This window comes from Neoarius graeffei, chromosome 13 (genome assembly GCF_027579695.1).
Source record: "Neoarius graeffei isolate fNeoGra1 chromosome 13, fNeoGra1.pri, whole genome shotgun sequence".
NCBI lineage: Eukaryota > Metazoa > Chordata > Actinopteri > Siluriformes > Ariidae > Neoarius > Neoarius graeffei.
The window spans coordinates 4,490,000-4,510,040 of record NC_083581.1 but is presented as its reverse complement, the minus strand read 5'-3'; the positions used below and the strand labels follow the sequence as shown (position 1 = coordinate 4,510,040).

At 43.8% G+C, this 20,041-nt stretch overlaps 1 protein-coding gene across 4 annotated transcripts; it reads right to left on the bottom strand.

Annotated features, from left to right (window-relative positions):
• On the bottom strand, positions 1-19,737 carry zhx3b (zinc fingers and homeoboxes 3b). 4 transcript variants are annotated; one of them, XR_009656014.1, is made up of 4 exons: positions 19,334-19,737; positions 4,796-8,269; positions 1,253-2,050; positions 1-606 (listed from the first exon to the last, which is right to left on the bottom strand). XR_009656014.1 is itself a non-coding variant. In XM_060937158.1 (3 exons), exons 2-3 carry the CDS (start codon positions 8,097-8,099, stop codon positions 602-604), a joined length of 3,309 nt encoding a protein of 1,102 aa, XP_060793141.1. In that variant the 5' UTR covers positions 8,100-8,269; positions 19,334-19,735; the 3' UTR covers positions 1-601. The 4 variants fall into 4 exon arrangements, 1 of the variants encoding a protein (XP_060793141.1); XR_009656015.1 differs by having other exon boundaries at positions 19,338-19,737; XR_009656016.1 differs by lacking the exon at positions 19,334-19,737 and adding an exon at positions 17,192-18,290.
• Positions 19,738-20,041: the final 304 nt, after the last annotated feature.

Sequence of the window (20,041 nt, the reverse complement as noted above, 5' to 3'; positions counted from 1 at the left end):
AGCTTTTTAGATGTATTTATTCTGCAAATATCTGTAAAAATTATACAACAAACCTAAAGAGTATCCATAATGCTGAACCACTTTTTAAACAATTTTTTTCCTTTTCTTCTCCTCTCATTACTGCTGTCAGGAAAAATGTACACAAAGGAGGAAATGTGACGCCGAATACTTGCTTGAACTAAGGAATACGGGTAAACGTCTCCTGGGCATGGTGTCCTTCAGGATTTTTTCTCCTTCTTTTAAAAAGAGCTCACAGAGAGCTGTGCAGTATCAATCACTTTTTCTTTGCGCGTACCTCAAAACCTTCTGCGTATCGTTAGCGAACATCCAGACAATCCATCATGTGTACAGTGTGTGTGCGTGCGTGCATCCTTCTCACCCTAAAAAAAAAAAAGGGGGGGGGGGGGTGTAATAATAAAAAGAATGTCCCGTGATGCTTTTGTTGGGTTAAAAAACAAACAATGACGTCGAGTGCTGGATTCTTCACAAAACTCCAGTAAAAGGCCTCCTATGGTGGACATCCTACAGCGAGACGTGTGTGTTTTGCTCTCCTACACTGAAACACACTCGCTCGCCGTTCCACAAACGGCCGAGTCACTCGTCACACTGCAAAATGATCACACGAGAGTTTCAGTAAATGAGCTACATTTTTCTTCTTCTTACTAATTATTCCAGACATGACATTTAAAAAGTTAGTTTTTTTAAATCTTTGCTACTTGACCATATGCATTGTAAAATGTGCTCCATAAATAAACCATTATTATTAGAGGTAGAGCGATATGATACATTTCACATCACGATCCTTGAAAGGTATTTCTTTCTACGATACACGATAAGCAGCATAACGGACATTACTTTTACTCACAGACTGACAACAGTTGCATCCAAAACATTATTTATAAAAATGGCAGTTCATCAAGTTGCTGAATAAATTAAAAGTTATTCAACCCTGAAAAACATTTCTATTTGTAATTGTTTTGTCAGCCTGCACTGTTTGACATGAGCTGCTTTACTTTTGTCACATTTTTGCTGCAAAATTGAAATATAATTGGCACCCCTTTGGAAAAAAAAAAAAATAATAATCATCCACCTTTTCTTGAAGTTGTTTCATCTCACACTGAAAAAATTTGAAAAGTCCAATCTTTAATTGAAAAATTTATTCAGAGGAAAATAAATCCATCATTAGAAATTCTTTAACCCAAAAAAAAAAAAAAAAAGATTAGCACCCCTGGAAATGATGAACACGATGTACCTGAAGCATGTTTCCATTTAAATTGTACATGTGTGAGTTGATTGGAGTGTGGAGGAACTTTCAAACCAGAATCCATGACTTCCTGGGGAACAAATATGAGGCGACACAGAGACCAAATTCCCTCAACATGGGAAAGATAAGAGAGACGTGTGTTGACCTTCAAAAAAAGTCAAGGAACGGGTATATATTTAAAAAAAAAAAAAAGCTACTTGCCTGAAAATGTCCTGTTAGGACAATAATAAAAAGGTGGACACCAACGGGACCGGTTACACACTCGCCTGGAAGAGGAGTCATGTTTATTTTGCCCTCACATACAGTGAGGAGGGTAAGAGAGGGAAAAAAAATAGATATATGAGGTTTCCAAAACCACCATCAGACTCCACCTCCATGCCAACAGGTTATCTAGAAGGCTCGAGAAAAACCTTTTCGGTCACTTAACTACAAACGTAAGCGCCTGAAGTTTGTGAAACGCTCCAACAACTTTAACTGGAACCATGTTCTCTGGTCTGATGGAACAGAAATGGAGCTTTTCCCCCCCAAATAAACACTCGCAGTGGGTTTGGAGTAAAAAGAAGGATGGCTATACTGAAAAGAACCCGATCCCAACTGTAAAAAAAAATATTGTGGCGGTTCTGTGATGTTTTTCCTCCAAAAGGCCCTGGAAACCTTGTTAGGGTCCACGGCATCATGGGCTCCATGAAACACCCGGACATTTTTGATCAGAATCTGGAAACTAAAACCGGGTCGTCGTTGGATCTTCCAGCTGCCCTGGCCATCTCAGTCCCCTGGGCTGAAAACCTGTGGGCACAAGAGAGGGTCGAGGACCCTGGATGATCTGGAGAGATTGTGTAAAGACGAATGGGCTCAATGCCCTGCTCTGAATCCCCAACCTTTAGAAAATGTTACAAGAGAGACTCAGTGCAAAGGGGGTTGTATAAAAAGTATTAAATGCAGGGGTGCCAATAAATAGTGGCAGGTGTTTTTGATGAAAAATGTTTTTCTCTGAATGAATACATTTCAATTAAAGGTTGGATTCCTCTTACTTTTTCAGTGCGAGATGAAGCGACTTCACCAAAATGTGGATTTTTTTTTCCCTCACCTTTATAAAGGGTGCCAATAATTGTAGAGGGCACTGTAATTTAATTAAGTTCTAATTCTATTTAAAATGCACAGAAAAAGGTAAATAAATACATTAAACCTCAACAATAACCGATAGACGTTATCGCATCTGGATGCTTTGAGCATTTACACAAGACACTTCGTTTTTCATGAAAATCCCGTAAATTCAGGGAAAAAAGTGAATAAAAAAAAAATTTAAGTTTGTACTTGTGCTCCTGAGTGTCAAAATTTCTGCATAAGAAATCAATCTGTACGGATTGCTGCACTTGGATTTAACAGTTATTCCACAAAATCGAGTCGTACATGAGCCGATGAGGTGCGTAGCACCGAGGTTGAGTGGAATAACTTTCGTTCTATCTACAGTCACTGGATTTTGAGAAAAACAGAGCATTTTTATTTTTTCAAAATTCAATAAATAACTTTACACAAACATCCAACAAAATCATTTCTGCTTAGGATGTAAACAAACTGGCGAAATGACAGGAGCGATTTGTGAAAAATGCGATTTTTTTTTTTTTGGGGGGGGATGCGTTCTTACCATCAAATACTTTTATTCCATATTTTGTTCATTTTATTTTGTATTTCGTCCTCGGTTGGTTCAATAACACGCTCCGCCATTTTGTTTTTCTCTATTCATGGTATACGAGCTGATATCCTCGTAGTAGAGTAGCCAATCAGAGCGCACGATTGCTCATATCCAGTGAATGTGGATAGAATTAATCTGGAATATACCATGTGGTTTAAACTGTTTACTTTTTATTACGTTTATCCAGACACCATTTATCCAGACGCCTTATTGAAGAGCTTTGGAATCTCGATCAGGCCATTATTAAAAAACGTTCTGTTTCTGGTCCACCGGCCGGGTGAGTGCCGTTTGTGCGGTTGAATTTTTTTTTTTAATACCAGTTTTTTGACATTTTTTTTCGGGTTCATAAATCTAAAATCGAACTTGACATTTCCGCATTCCCAGGGCTTTCCACCAAGGCTCATACTAGCCAGCCATGACAAATAAGTAGCCAGCCGGGGGGGTAAACACAAAATAAACTCCTGTGCACGCAGTTCCCAGGATTAAATGTATTTTCCACAGACCATTTATTTATTCACTTTACTCAAATACAAAGTAAAATGGCAGGAAATCTTCTTTCTTTTCTTGCGTATTGCATCATGAGGCGTTCCTGGCTTGTAAATCTCTTATTTTCGGTGCATGACACATTCACGCAGCTGAGCATGCTATGAATTAACAGCGACAACGGTCTGCAGTGGGGCGACACAATTACACACTCAGCCAACATTTCTCCATTTGTGTATGAAAATACACTCCAACCACTCAGTTTGGCTTCATTTACAACCAACGGTGTCTTTTGATGCCAGCACGTAATTGAACGAGAGAAGACTGGTTTACCGGAGACAAAATAAGCGTCATCTCTGCTTCTGTTCCCTCCGACACACTACTGCCTCCGCCGAGTGCGCGCGCACTCTGAACTGAATCGGCTCTGCGCATGCGCCGTGCGGCACAAAAAAATGGCAGCCACCATGAAGGCAGGAGATCCGGAGTTTTAAATTTTGCTTAAGTGTGAAATCGCAAAATGGTATTCTAGCGAACAACAAAATAGTAAAGATTCAGAAAAACAAATCATTCAGTGATCATTTTAATAGTGTAATTTCATCCGAACTCGGCCTAACGCTCGATTTAGAACTACAAAAAGTCCGTGTGTTGGACATTTTAAGCACCTTTGTAAAAGTTTTGCAAATGTTGCAGTCAGCATTTAAAATGCTAAAAGTTTTTGTACAAGTTTCAGTTGATTAAACTGTCATATTTTATTAAATGTGTCTGCTTTTGTAATAAAAAAGTACTGAAAGAAAAAGCAAAACACAGCATTGCGATTTCTTATCCATCCATATATATATTTAAAAAAAAAAAAATCCCTCCCGACTGAAAATTTTTTTGCTCACCCAGTGGACAGGAAACAGATTTTTTTTTTAAGGATGACCTCACGAACACATCTTCATGCTCGTCCACTACGTCAGGCACTAAGAGTACCATCCAGAACATTTTAGGCTATCCAGTCTTTTTTTTTTTTTTTAATCAGTAGCATTAATTAAATAATGCCCAAAACTTAAGAAAGTGAACCAGCACTAACTCATAAGCCAAGACAAATAAAATTAAATCATTCAATTATGACAAAAACGTGATCCCATTTTAATCGGGATCTTGATTTTAGGAATCCACAATTCCCCTGAATCAAGACCGTTTGACGGATATTTGTGACCTTGGCTGAAGTTAGGTCAATATTAAATTGATTATACATTCATATTTAGCACTTTTGAAGAAACCAATTATGACTAAGGAGAAAAAACAATTCCATCATCTTAGCCATTCCTGAATAGTCCAATCAAGACTGAAATCTTAAAATAATAATTCACCTGGCTCATCGCTGGTAGACTTGTCTTCTCCAGTTGTCTTGTTCGTGGTCGGAGCTGTACTAAGGTCTGTGACTGTCAGCTCCATCGGTTCTCCTTTCACGTCACCTTCATCCTGTTGAAGCGATTTTAAGGCAGCTTTGCCTTTGGTTGTGCAAGGTGAAGATTCCACATCCTCAGACTTCCTGTCCTCGGGCAGCGGGTGTGCTTTTGTTTGTTTTGCAAACCACTTCCTGACCAGTTCCTCGCTCAACCCACTGGACCTGGCCAGCTCCTCCAGCTGCATCTCCACCAGATTTCCATAGGTACTGAAATGCTCCTGAAGGACAGAGATATTGCCTTTCTGGAAGTCCTCCTCTTCTACGATTGCCTGATAGCTCTCGAGCCATTTGAGCTGTCCGTTCTTGAGGACGTAGCGACAGTCCCCGAACCAGCGCACCACCTCTGGGCGTGGCAGTCCAGTTTTGGCAATTAACTCGTTGTACTGAGGGCTGCTGGGCCTGTGGGTGCGAGCAAAGGCTTGTTTAAGTAAATGGAGCTGCTCTGGGGTCTTCTTTCCTCGATTTGGTGTTTGGGATGACTGTGGTGGCGGAGGAGGGGTGGATGTCTGAGAGACAGGAGAAGGCACTTTAGTCATCTCTGGTTGTGGACTTCCTTCCATTTCACCTTTTCCATTCGCTTCGGTGACTTTCAGCATTTTGAGATTAATCTTTATCGGGTTAACCTTTGGGGCAGTTCCAGACGCATCCTCCTTGACCTGCTGGCTTGTTTCTGATGATTCCTCATTGTCTTGTTTTTCTTCTGCAGTCTCATTTTTATCCTTTTCACCCACCGCTTCTTCCTCCTCCTCCTCTTCCTCCCTCTCTGCACGTTCTAACTCCTCCTTTTTCTTTTCAGCTGCCACTCTCCTCCGCCGCTCAGCAAACCAGCCATGGATCTCACGTCGAGTCATTTTAGTTTCTGCCCGTAACCTGTCCACCTCTTCCTCGGGCGGATCGGAATCCTGGGCAAAGCTTGCCTCGAGGGCGCGGACCTGGTGGGGCTCCCTTTCTTTGTATCGTATTGCTGTGAAGTCTGGGGACGGGGGTCGAGGTTGACGTCGGGTAGGCGTCGGGGGCGTCGTCTGCTGTTGCCGTGAAGGACTCAGAGGTACCTGTTGAGGGGTTCTGGGCCTTTCCAACAAAGCAGCATTGTCTGCACTGTCGCCAGAGGCACTGGAGGCAAAACTAGTGGCTGTTGAAGTTTGACCACCAGTGCTTGATTTTGAGCCCTTGTGATTGCGAAAGTGGTAGCGACGATCACTGAACCACTTCCGTACCTCACGAACCGTCAGACCAGTCAGACTTATCAGTCTATCTACCTCCTCTTGACTGGGGAACTGGCTAATGAGGAAGCTTTCCTTTAAGGCAGATAGCTGTTCCTGGGATTTTTTGGCTTTATAAAAGCTGGGATCCAGGAAGCTAGCAGAGGGCAGAGTGCGAGAGTTGGCAGATGCTGGTGATGGGGATTCAGACTTGCTTGGGGTGCCGTCATTGGTGGTTGCTGGAGTCGGACTGGAGCTGGCTGTAACATTGGGACTATTGCTTCGGCTGCTCTTGCTTTCATTAGTGTTTCCTTTCGCATCAGTGCAGTCTTTAATATCAGCGCTACATTTTGCTACAGTATTCTTAACATTAGTGCCGTTTTTGTTCTCAACCGTTTTGCCAGGTGTACTGCTTCTGCCATTCGTGCTAGATGTGCTGACCTTACTATTGCTTTTCATTTTACCGTTGCCACCCATGTTAATCACACTGGTGTGATTACTTGCACTACTGCTGTTTGTGCTAACACTACTTATAATACTGCTTGTGCTGCTGCTACTACTGATGGTATTGTTTCCACTATTGCTGCTTCCAACACTGCCCACCACCATGCTCAGCCCCTTATCAGCCACCAGGGCGGCAGCAGGCTTTGCTTGCATCATGGGCTTGGCCGCTGCCTGGGGCTTGGGTGTTACAGCCAGGGCAACAGGGGCACTGCTGACCTGTATCCCATTAGAGATCATGGGCTGTGTGACGATCACGCCTCCTTGGCCAACCAGGCTGCCTTGTAAGATGTGAGGGATGCTGGATGTACCAAGGGACGCTGGTAGGACTGTAATGGTTTGCTGGGAGGTGCTATGCTGAGTCTGACGCTGAGTCTGGGCAGCAGGGGGTGCCGTTTGTATGATCGTGTTAAACATCTTCCGGCGGGCGTCTTCTATCTCCTCTGGTGACCAGCTAATTCCTTGCTTAAGCCTTTGTGCTGTAAACCAGATTTTGATCTGCTCCTCTGGGTACTTGGTAACTACGGTGAGATAGCACAACTCGGCCTTGGTTGGGTACGGGAACTTGCTGAAGGACGTTTTCAGGAAGCTGCTGTTATCCATGGATGCATTGTAGGTGGGAATGCTGCTCAGAGGAATCATTACCTTTGGTAGGTTTTTGGAGCTTGACGAAGAAGTTGTTGAAGTGGACGAAGAAGTGGATAAAGAAGCCGAAGACGACTGCTGGTTGACACTTCTGTTCTGTACTACAGACACAACTTGGGTGATGGCTGTCTTCAGCATAGGAAGAGCTCCGGAACCATTGACTATCTGTATTGCAGATGGCAAAGTGACTTTGCTTGCTGCACCATTGTGTACGATTGTAGGAACGTGGGTGACCGAAACTGCTGGAGAATCTGCCGTCTCCGCTTGCTTCACAGTTGCGGATTCGTCTGCGGCAGGATGAGAAACCACAATCCTCTTGGGCTCCGTTTTCCCCTTCAGCATTTTCATAATGGGCGTCTTTGTGATGGAGATCTCCGATTCCTTGAAGCTAGTGCTTTCACCAGGACCGGCGATGATGCTCTGTTCCACGGTGACCTTCCTATCCTTCCTCTTTAGCTGTAGCGTCATGGTTACAGTACTGGGGTGCACTCGGGCATTATGCAAGGCAAGACCTTCAAATTTTGCCGCACTCACCCCACAGTCTACACAGAGGAAGCAAGGATCAGTACGGAACTCTGGATGCCCACTGTAGACGTGATCAAGGAAGAGGTTCAGGTCATGGGTTTCAAAATTGCACAGCCTGCAGGTGTAAGTGCCATTATCTTTTTGGGCATTACTAGCATCCTGCCCTGACGAGTCACACAAACTATGGAAGGCTTTTTCGCTTGCCTCTCCCTTGTGGGAGAAACTGCTTTCCTTGACAGAGGGAGAGAGCCTACCCTGCTCAAGATCGTCCTGTAGATGCATGGTTTTTACAGGAATCATGCAGGGAATTGTAGACTTCCTCTTGCTAGCCATGGCTTTTGATATGGTAGCTCCACCAAAATGCCTCAGTCACCAAGAGTCCGCTTTTTATAAACTGTCCATGGAGAGGAAGATGGTGTGCAACATGACCATCAGTCCACAATGAGTACTCCTCCTCTTTTATGGGCACGTCGGTGTTGTATTTAAGGCATCACAAAACTGGCCTGTAAAGAAGAAAAGCAACTATAAGTAAAGATCCCAGTCAGAGGTTTTTCTCATCAAATATCATCAAAAGAGGTGCCATGAACACAACTGCCAATCAATTCCAATCCCCCCCCGGTGACTTCCAAAACAAACCAGATATTGTTTGCAACCGGGTAAAGGACTCCCCCCACCCCTACATTCAAATGAGGTTCTAGAACTAAAACACGTCGAAGACCTGGTTATTTTCTTATTTATTCTGAAGTCTGGGGAAACCAACTTTAAAAAATTGCAGGGTAGCTACCAAAACCAGGCTGTCTGCAAGAATTTCTCAGACCATGACAGAACAAGGATACAGTTGGTCATGGCTCCAAAAATTAAAAGGCTTTAAGCCTGGAAACACCAGAATCACTGCCTTTCTATAACCACAGTGACGTTTCTGCTGGAGGAAACCTATAAACACAGGAATCGGAGATACATCAGGCTTTACATCTAACGTGTTCCAATATTGGTATTGGACATCACAATGGCCCCAATGTAAATGCAGACTTGGAGACAAGTCTCAAGAGATGCACAGACTGCAGATCACAAGGTCATGCTATTCAAGGCCAGAAAGCAATCAAGGGTTACTTTTACGTCTGCCCGAGTTTCAAAGAACCTTTTATGGCCTCTTGTTGTTGTTTTTTTTAGTGCTTTCAACCAGCCAGTTCCCTCCTCCTCCTCATTGTTAGCACATTCCCAATACAAAACAAGGACCTAAAAAGGGACTGAATCTCGCTAATCACTCCAACACAACGTCTGAACAGCTTGTACTTGACTAATTCGAGTTTTAAAATAAGCAAAGTCCACTGATTCATTTTTTGTCTCTTTCAGCCAGCCAATAAAAAGCAATTCAAACAAAGCGTGCTCCTGTTTAATGCAGCACACGTTCTTTAATCTTGATTAGCCTTGACATTTCCAATTAATTTAGATATTTGGTCGAGTGAAGCAAGTTACAAAAAGTGCAAACAAACGAAGGACTTAAATAACCTGTATGGGTTCTGAAAGATTAAGAGGTTAACGGAAGGCGGCACGGTGGTGTAGTGGTTAGCGCTGTCGCCTCACAGCAAGAAGGTTCTAGGTTCGAGCCCAGCGGCCGACGGGGTCCTTTCTGTGCGGAGTTTGGTTTCCGTGGGTTTCCTCCGGGTGCTCCGGTTTCCTCCACAGTCCAAAGACATGCAGGTTAGGATAATTGGCGGCTCTAAATTGACCGTAGGTGTGAATGCGAGTGTGAATGGTTGGTTGTCTCTCTGTGTGTGTCAGCCCTGTGATGATCTGGGGGACTTGTCCAGGGTGTACCCCGCCTCTCAGCCATAGTCAGCTGGGATAGGCTCCAGCTTGCCCGCGACCCTGTACAGGATAAGCGGTTACAGATAATGGATGGATGGAAGGAATAGTGCATAAACAAGTTCAGATAACAGTGGCTGCGTTTATTTACATCCAGATAAAGTAACCCGATTAAGGTCAAGTTTCTCTGACTGAATGAGGCGGATTACCCTTTTAATAATCCGTTAAGTAAAGGTATAATAGCCACGTAAACCTTTGTTTGTGTTCACTTTTGGAATCTGTGTGTGAGGTCTGTGTGAGAGAGACACAATGTACTCCTTGTGCATTAAAATAAAACATTCGTGCAAGAAAACAGTCGGTTTTAATCTGAAATAATCGTGAGGTGAGGTGGGCACCTCACGACAGAATGAACGTTCGGAGGCTGACGCGTGGCACTCGAAGACATTCCTACGATACATAATATGTTTCACGATATACTGTGTTTTATATACACTCACCGCCGGCCACTTTATTAAGAACGCCCATTAGATACACCTACTGTTCGATGCAGTTCTCTAATCAGCCGATCCCTCCACAGAGGCAAAATCAAGGAGCTTCAGTTAAATGTTCACAAGCTTCAAAACATCAGAACAGGAAAAAAATTGTGATCTCAATTTTTGTCTGACTTTCTTTCACTGGGGCATGGGTGTTGGTTTGAGTATTTCAGAAACTGCTGATTTTTTTTTCCTGGGGTTTTCACACACAGCAGTCTCTAGAGTTTACACAGAATGGTGCCCAAAAAAAAAAAAATCAAGTGAGTGAGTGGCGGTTCTGTGGGTGGAAACAAACACCTTGTTGATGAGAGGGTCAGAGATCAGAAAATGGACAGATTTGAGGTGGTTCAAGCTTCCCCCCCTCTCCAGGAAGGACATAGTAACTCGTATAATCACTCTTTACAACCGTGTTGAGCAGAAAAGCATCTCAGCATGCAACAGCAGAAAGAACACCACACTGGGTTCCACTCCTGCAGCCAAGAACAGGGATCTTACAATCAACAACAATAAGTTCCTATTAAAGTAGCTGGCGAGCAGGGCTCGAAATTAACTTTTTTTCTTTGTGTCCCCCAGTGGTCCCGAATTCTGTGCTGTATTGTCCCGAATGGAAGCAATAGTGTCCCCATTTTTTTCCTCTCTGAAATAACCAGTGGTTAATATTATCATATGAAGTTACTATTATATTTGTAACTATGCGATTTTGAACCCTTTATATCATTTTTACAATAAGTCACAAGACACAAGCGACACATGTCCTATACATCATCTACTTCAAAATTACAGTTATTGCATTTTCAGTTTATTAAACTTTGGCGATCTCACTGTATGAATAGATACCCGTTTATTTAAAGGGGCCAACTAGCTCATTCAGAAAATGTTTCAACTCCCTACATCTGCAGTACACTTTAGTTGAAAATAAGACCCCTTTTATGTTCATTTCATCTACTTATACCTTGAATATCTGTTGGCACTTATAAGGCCAACTTATCATTTTCACCATTACCGTTATCCATTTTTATGAACTTTCCGTTATCCATTTTATGAACTTTCGCTGCTGGGTGCAAATGTTAGCAACATCAGCATAGTGGCAGGTCCGAGCCTAGTTGTGCTGCTGACTGACTAAACTTTCTGAACTAGAAAGACACCAAGAAAACTCACTTATTCTGTTGAACGGTATCTTCCGTCAAGATCATCCACATCATTCCTGTTGTATTTTATAACGTGTCTAACAGTGTTCATTAAGTTCATTCAGTTGCTAGCGTTGCCTGCAGACCAGGCGATGACGCTTTGGATCCTGAAGGTCCCGGAGACGTTGTGTCTGGGCTTTCAGTTTCTTCCCCGCGGTCGGTCAGCTTCAACCACTTAAGCGTTTTTGTTCTGGCAAGAGTCGGCGCAGCGTGTGCGGTAGCAATTCCATTCCAAGTCCATATAATGCGGACACCGGCCGAAGATTCTAGAACAGAATGCGCTGCTCTGTAGCCTACGGATGCAGGTACATCGAAAGTGTAGCTACTATGTATTTTTCGCTGTTAACGTTTTAAAATTAAAATTGACAAATTAGGTGAATGTCTACGTATGTGTTACGGCTTTGTAAATAATATTAATGTAGAACTTTTTTTCTAGATCTATTTTTTTCCATTGTCCCGGGATTGTCCCAGATATGATAATTTTGTGTCCCGATGACATTTTTTATGGTCCCCGGGACACCGTTAGTTTCGAGCGCTGCTGGCGAGTGTGGATGTATATATAAATAACATGTATGAATAACCAAGAAGAATGATAGATTTTTTTTTTAATCGTTACAAACTGATCAGAAGCAGCAGAGTTCTTTAAAAGCTACTCCACTAATATATTTTTTTTAAAACTTAAGCACTTCACAATTTAAACTGCTCCAAAAAATAAATGTCTTTTCCAAATCCAATCCAATACCAAACTTGACCATTTGTTACAGAACCCATTACGTTTTCTCCAAAAGCCGAGCCACCTTTTTAAATTTTTTATTTTTTTTTTTGGGCTGGTATCAGTCTGATATCAATACTGGCTATAGGATTGGTTCGATTTCTCATGCTCTCCAGATATTATCCTAGATATTCCAAGTGTTTGTGATGTACATTAATAACCTCAAGGAAACCGTTCACGCCATTTAGGAAAACTGATTTAAAAACCTCAGAATTTATAAGGTGCTCCAGGTACAAAAGAACCTGCGAACGCTTGAACTGCGTACATCCCAACGCATCAGATTACAACCGTCTATAACGCAATGTGAGCCTGTTCAGATAAAAACCGTAGCTAATTCATGCAATCAGAACCTGGCCGAGTCATTGGACGTGCTCCATGTCCTTAAGACACCTGAAGAAAAAGAGCGAGAGGGGAAAAAAACCCCAAAAAAACAGAATTGTACCACAAAATATAGCTGCAAGCAGCAATCAGGGGGCCAAACAGCAACAGGGCACAGTTGCCACGGAAACTTTGTGTCATTTTATCAACAGCATGGCTGTGTGCAACTTTCGTGTCAACTGACCAAAAATATAAGCTCACTTCCTGTTTGGTAGCCTAGTCCTCAAACAGGAAATAGCAACGTTTAATGACTTCAAATAAGAATCATTAATTTAGATCAAAGATATGAATAGTAGTAACAACAACAAAAATTCTTAATTAGAGTACCCTCGAGTGGTAAAATGAGGCAAATTTTTCTGGGCTCCCTTTGGGTGGGGTGTTGAGTCAGTTCACCAAGTTTGGCGTAGATACATAAAAGTGTTGCGGAGATATGGGCTCACTTCCTGTTTGGCGGCTTTGCCATAGAAATTCATTGGACAACCTCGGGCGTATCGTACACCTGAGCCCAATTCTTTGAATAATTTTGTTTCAGAACCCTCTTTAGATGTTAGATGCCACGTTTGGTGGTGCTACAACGATGGATGGATGGACCCTATATTTGACACCTGGATGCTTTGGACTGTCCTCCAAATCAATCAGTGTTTCATCAAATTTCATCAAAATTCACCAAGGGCTTCTCAGGGCTTGGAAATGGAAAAGGCTAACTATTTCATAATTTAAAAAATAAAATTTATAACAATTTAGTGTTGACTTGTGCAGATCTGAGCATTGGGACAGTAATAAAATAAAACAAAATCAGCTTGACCAAACAGGAACGCAAAACACTCCGTACGTTTTGGAGCTCAATTATGATTCGCCCGAAATGTAAAAACAGTGACACACGGCACAGCCGACCCTGCGCTCTTCTCCGACTGCGAACACAAATGCAAAACACTCGTTTTTCATAAAAACAAAAAAGCACGTTACTCATTTTTGCATACAGTTAACTGATTTCAATTTCACGCACAGCTAGACTTTTGTTTTTAGCAACATGTGGACTAACGGATCACGTCACCACATCCAACACTACTAACACTATATATTTAAAAAAAAAAACCACAAGGGTCTGTGTGACACCTACTTCTTTTCTATTGGCTCACAAGAATGAGGTCACAAATTCACAGGTCAAAGTTCAGGTTGATGAAGTCAGCGCAAATCAAAAAGCAAAACCCAGATTTATTTCTGCTGTCTTTCCTCCATTAATCTTCTGATCGTCCAATTAAACGCTCTTCAGAACATAAACACATCTGTCCCACCCCTGGGGGCGTGTCCTGCTTTCCAATAGTTGCTCCTTGGAAGCAAACATGGTTCGTTAGCGCCTCATGTTTCGAACGCTAATGGCTGTTGAGTAAATCAATCACACACGAACACGCCATCATTCTGACTTCCTGCTTCTACAGGAAATACAACATATGGAATTAAATTAGGACTCATGCTTCCTTTAAAAATCAACTTTTTTTTTTTTTTTTAAAGTCAGGTGAAATTTATAAGGTGTTAATCAAACACTGAAGAAGTAGGCTGGTGATGTTCCTGGTTACCTGAACATACAGTACAGTTAAGGCCAATTTATGCTGACAACCCAGTCCTCGCAGATAGCGTCGCAGACAGTGTCTGCGTAGCCCCCCCCACCTTCGCAGACGCTCTGCGCGCACCTCCCAAAAATTGTGACCACCGCAGAAGCCTCGCAGACAAGAGGGCTCTGATTGGTCCACTCTACATCCGCTGTACACGCACTTCCGCTTCCCTACTTTCCCGGTTTGTTTTGTTTTCACGACCGCCATTTTTAAAAACACGAGCGAAGATGGAGCAGCATGAAGAGCGGTTGATCGAGGAAGTACGGACATCTATACGACTCCAGTTCTAGTCATTATAAAAAAAAAAAAAGGTTCTAGTCATTATAAGTAACCGGAGGATAAACACTCCACTAACCACACCCACCAACTACTCCTAGCGACTTCGCGCCCCCTTGCGTTGTGCCGGTGAATAACATCGCGCACGCCTATTACTCCCCGCTCAACGATAAATTACAACTGTCTGCGAAAAGCTATCTGCGAAAGCCTTGTCGCAAGAGCATGCAGAGGCCTTTAGTGGTGATGTGAAGAACTGAGAAGAGAGGAAATAATTTTTTAAAAAATATTAGCTCATTAGCAATGTTAACGTTGAGAACGGACAAGAAAAATAAATCCAGGAACTCGATCAAAATCACCAGCACTGACATTGAGAGAGCATTTATACTAATCATTATTTATCGCAACAGTTTTACAAATTATTCATTCGTTTGTTTCCTGTCGAAATTATGGCGCCATTTTTCTTTCCCAGAGGAAACATTACCAGTGCAGTTGTGCGGCTCGGATGGCGCAGGAAAGCGCAAAGGAACCAGAGCTACTTTTCTCCAGCATCGCTCAGGACAGATTTAATATGAACTGGTCACGTTTGTATCGCAGTAACGTGTTAAACGGTTATCTGCGCAGCTCGACATCTGCCCCTTCGACTTTCATTCCAGCGAGTTATCGGGTTTTTCCTTCGTTCAGTCTGGACGCGATTCCTTCTCCGAAACAGGAAGTCTCTCCGACGTCTTGAACATATTCGCTACGCATGCTGTAGATAGCGACGATGGCGAATGACGCCGGAGTATTCCTTTAACGCGAGGTCATGATGACGACGTGACATTTTTCATCAGGAATGGATCTCATGGTCCACGTGACCACGCCGGAGATATTTCAAGGCCTCGGGAACAACACTTTTTGTTGTTCGCTCATTCGCGAGTTCTTTGATCCTCTCGGTTGGGTTACAATCCCAGCTGCTGAGAGAACAAACGGAGCCAGGATCCGTTACGACAGAACCAGGAGACGAGTGCTTTTTCTTTCTCTCCTCTCTCGAACCTAGGAGATGGAAATGCCCTCTGGTTTGGGCCTTGCTGCCACTCTGAGCTGCATGACGGGGCTCAGCCTCGCCGAGCCTGCAGGGTCACATGACTGACACAAAAGGGGGTTGCGGAGTGGGCAGAGCCTACCATCGGTCACATGGGTTGAGCCCTGAGGGAGGAGGAGGCATGAAGGAGTGAGAAGTGGGGGGTTGGGCGGATCAGCTTGGGCTGGGGTGAACCGGAGAGTGTGTGTGTGTGTGTGTGTATATTGGGGGGGGGTTATCTGTCACCAGGCAGAGGAAGCGCTGAGGTGTTTCTGTAAGGAATTCTCAGCCCTGATCCCCCCCGCCCCCCCCAGTCAAACAATCTCACGGTCGTTCTCTCTCCCTTTTCTGTCTCCGTCCGTCCGTCACTCCCTCCCTCCTCCTCCTCCCTGGCACAGTGTGAAGACTCTGGAATGTTCCGCCTCGGTCCGTTCAGCCAGCAGCCAACCTGAGAGCCACGCTGCTTGTTGAGACACACTCGCAGGTACAAATACCGAATGTTGGTTGTGGAAATTCCGGATGTGTATCAGCTCGGAAACCTGATGTCTGCGTGTCTCGTTTTAAATGCGGCGTGAAACCAACAGGAAGCCAACACATGCTTCCTTCACGGCGTGTGGCTCTGCCACGAAAACATTCATCCCTCATCAAAAAGCAACAAGAGATTTCACTAAAAATCACGTCATGAACGTTTCTGTTCGGGGACAGACTCGCGTCAAAACCGACCCGTTGACGTCTGCGTGGTTACACATCAACTCGATTTTTTTTAATGCAATTTTTAATCTACACGACGTCACCATGCATACGAACCAATCAAGTCATATGTTGTATTGCATCACGTCTCATCTCGGCGCGAAACCTCCACGTTACGATTTCTCTCCGACCTTCTTTTGAACTGTAAGCAAAACCACAAAGCTGACAGATACGAGTCTGAATTCCTCTCTGGCTGTAGCTACGCCGTCTCTTTCGTGTCCCCAAATAGTCACGTCTCGCACATCTCTCTGAAGTGGCGTGCTGACCCGAGTCACGTGACTCTGAGCCCTCTGTAACCCTGCTGATCTATTTTAGAAAGCGTTCGTCGGGGCTCTATGGTCCAGATGGACGGGTTTGATGTTGTCCAACGGTGTGTGTGTCCATTCTACCGAGTGTGTGAAGACGCACCCCCTTTAAAAAAAAGAAAAAAGAAAAGGGAAGCCTGACTCGTTCCCTTCCCCCACATTTGCTCTCTCTTCAACAAGTTCGGCCCAGTCTACAGGGAGACAGGTCGACTACACCACTGGTGTGTTACTGTCCCTATGGCAACGGGCCACCCTCAACCCCCCAGACTCTCCCTCTCCCGTTTCTCTTCGTGTGTGTGTCTCTCTCTTTCTCACACAACGTTCCTGGCTCCCTCTGGCTTGTTTTTAACTCATGCTCCTGTGACCGCAGAATCCCGTCCCTCCGTCCCCGCTCCTATTTCAGCGCGGTGTCCATGTCTCTGAGGTGGGGCTGTGTTTCGTGGTCGTGCTTGCCTGAGAACGGATTGTCGATGGCCGTGCTGATTTAGCGCCTCAGTTTTTGTACGCCAGCCTGAACTGGGTTCCTGTGTGTGTGTGTATGAGAGAGAGAGAGAGAGAGAGAGAGCGCACGAATGTGTTGCTTCATTCCATGATTTCACCTCATTTCATCTCCGAGGTCAAATCGGGTAAAAACTAAACATCATTTTTATTTATATATATATATATATATATATATATATATATATATAAATAAAAGTCACCTCTTCCTGAGACTAAAACAGGGGAAAGAAAAAAAACAACACACCCGGCCCTCTTTCAGTGTGAAGCCTTTCCTTTCACTGATGGCTTCATTTGCTTTTCAATGAGCGAGCGCAGTGGCGTAAAAGCTCCCAGAAGAGCGTCAGCAGCGTCACACCGGCCGGTTCAAAGGTCCTGATTAACGTCAGGATGCCATTTTCACGACACAGCCCGGGCTGAGAATCAGCTCTTCCCAGCACCTATGGTGTTAAACCTCAGATTTGGGAGGGAAAAAAAGACAGACATAAAGAGAGAAAGCGAGAGAGGAGGGGAAAAATGGCGGCACACCACGCGCTGTTCTGTCCAACCTAAAATGGCTGACATCACAGGCTCGTACCCAGCGAGGCAGTGCAAACATAATGCCAGCGCTGGCGCACAGGGGCCCGTCCTGATTTTAGCGCCGCTGAGACCTACTCGCTCTCTCGCTCATTCGTTGTTCGCTCAAAGGAAGCCTTGCCAGGTTCTTGTTTGGGGATTGTTTGTGGATTTGCACTCACCTACTCTGAAATGTGGAAAGAAAAACGAGTCCAACAAAAACAACCAAACACACACACACACACAGTGAAGAAATTAAAAAAAAAAAAAAGTGTCAACACCAAACTCGTCCTGCGATCAGATTCCTAACATCAGCGTCACCTTTATATCAGACCCAGGGTTATGCAATCGAGCAGCCTCAAACATGTCCTCGTTCACCTGCTACCTGGGGACAGAACGATATTTCTAGATCACTCAAAAAAAAAAAAAAAAAGTCACTTGTTTCTCACAAGTAGGATTCAGCAATTCATCATAAATTTATTCAATCAGTGACGCTCAATTCTCAAATCTGATTGGTCAGAAGGAAAAGGCATCGATTCATTTTCTAGAACAGAGACTCGGAGACTAGCGCAGGTTTACATCAGGGTGTTTGTTCTGATCCTACGTACGGTTTCCATAGTAGCAACTCATTCACGGGTGGGGGGGGACCCCTTGCACATGTAGTCACTGACCAGGTGAATTTTTTCATCGTTCTCTATGGAGAGCTTTAGTGTTTAATATTGAAGGAAGGAGTCTCCAGTGCGAGCACCAAGTAACACAGATGAAGCTGAGAGTCTTCTGAGAGAGAGAGAGAACAGGACCTAACTCGTTTCACAGACGTTCAAGAACATTATTAAAATGGATTTAAAAAAAAAAAAAAAGGTAATGATTGCAAATCGCCGTAGTATAAAAGGAACAAAACGCATCAGAGGCGCCGTTATGGTGTATGGCTGATATCACACACCACCCTGATGCTGATCGTTTTCCTTTTACGGCATGCCATGCGTTTGAGGTTTTAGTCCTGATTTAGTGCATCTAGAACATGAAAAGGTGTTTTATACAGTAATGTACAGTACGTGAACTTATTTGTATCAAAACAGACTTAGTCAAGTGTGTGTGTGCAAGAGAGAGAGAGAACTGGCCTTATTCCCAGTGCTCTCTCTCTCACACACGCACACACGATATCATGGCCTACAGTTCTTGTAACGCTTTGCATATTAGCGAGGTCACGCACACACGGGGTTTAATTGTTCGGATGAACTCAAAGCCTTGTCCCAGTGCTCACACTTTATTAAAGGATGTGTGTGAGAACTTCCTCAGCGCTCAGCTCCTGGCCAGGTGAGTGAGACAGGAATGATCACCTGATTAATAATAATCAATCAATCAATCAATGTCTAGTTATTTCTTTATTCTCATCACCACGATCAAAGAAGGAGTGCAGGTCAGAAATGGAGTTGTTACAGCAAGAAGGATCAGTCTGATCATCACTAATGAGCCATGCATTAATCTCTCTCTCTCTCACACACACACACACACACACACACACATACATATATATATATATATATATATATATATATATATATATATATATATATATATTACAGACACATCATATGGATCAGGTATGAGACAGGTATTGGGGTGTGTGTGTAATATATATACAGACAGACACAAACAAACCAAGACCCCAAAAATATGGCTTATACCCCCCCATACACACACACACACCTCCTGTCGCCATTTTCCACTACACACACACACTGCACTGAACCACACCACAGCCAAAACCAGACACACACACACACACTGCTCCCTTACATACACACGCACACACACTTAAACATATACTTACCTACCGCGCGCGCGCTCGCTTGGTTGCTTTCAAATGCAGGTCACCCCTTCAAAGCTGAACACAACAGTAAAGGTAAATAAGCGCGGGGTGTGTGTGTGTGTGCCGGAGACTCGGGTGGGACAGCTCCACAGCTCTACAGGACTGGAGATGTTGAAGCGGCGCAGAGAGAGAGAGAGAAAAACACCCCCTTTTCGCTTTCGCGTTTATTCCAATCGCTGGCGCCTGAAAGAAGGGAAAAGAAACTACGTGCGTGCGGACATACGTAGATACGTACGGACGTAAGCCGGTCACGTGGTCCTAATGCGTCACTGTCTCGCTCGCGCGCGGTCTCTGCCAAAGCCCCCCCTCCGATCAGCAGTGAGCTCATGGAAACATCAGCAAATCACCGGCGGCTGAAGGCGCTCGCGCGGGCCCACTGCACTGCACTGCACTACACTACACTACACTACAGGAGAAGAGAAGGCACCCGGAAGTGACGTTCTTGTTTTCCGTACCAGTTAGTATGAAACTGTGGAAGCTTCGCATTAAACAGCGTTTGTTTGTTTTTTCGAGCATCTCATTTAAATTTAATTTCACTGCATTTCATTTTAAATGTATTTTGCACACTGTTTAAGTGACTAATATCGGCGATTTAAATTTGTTTAGTATAAATGGCTGTTGAAAGTTAATTAACTTGGAGCAAACCATTTTAGTAAGATTTATGAAAAG

Excerpts from the sequence above, each read along its gene's own strand:
- zhx3b (XM_060937158.1), bottom strand. The coding sequence starts at position 8,099 with ATGGCTAGCAAGAGGAAGTCTACAATTCCCTGCATGATTCCTGTAAAA.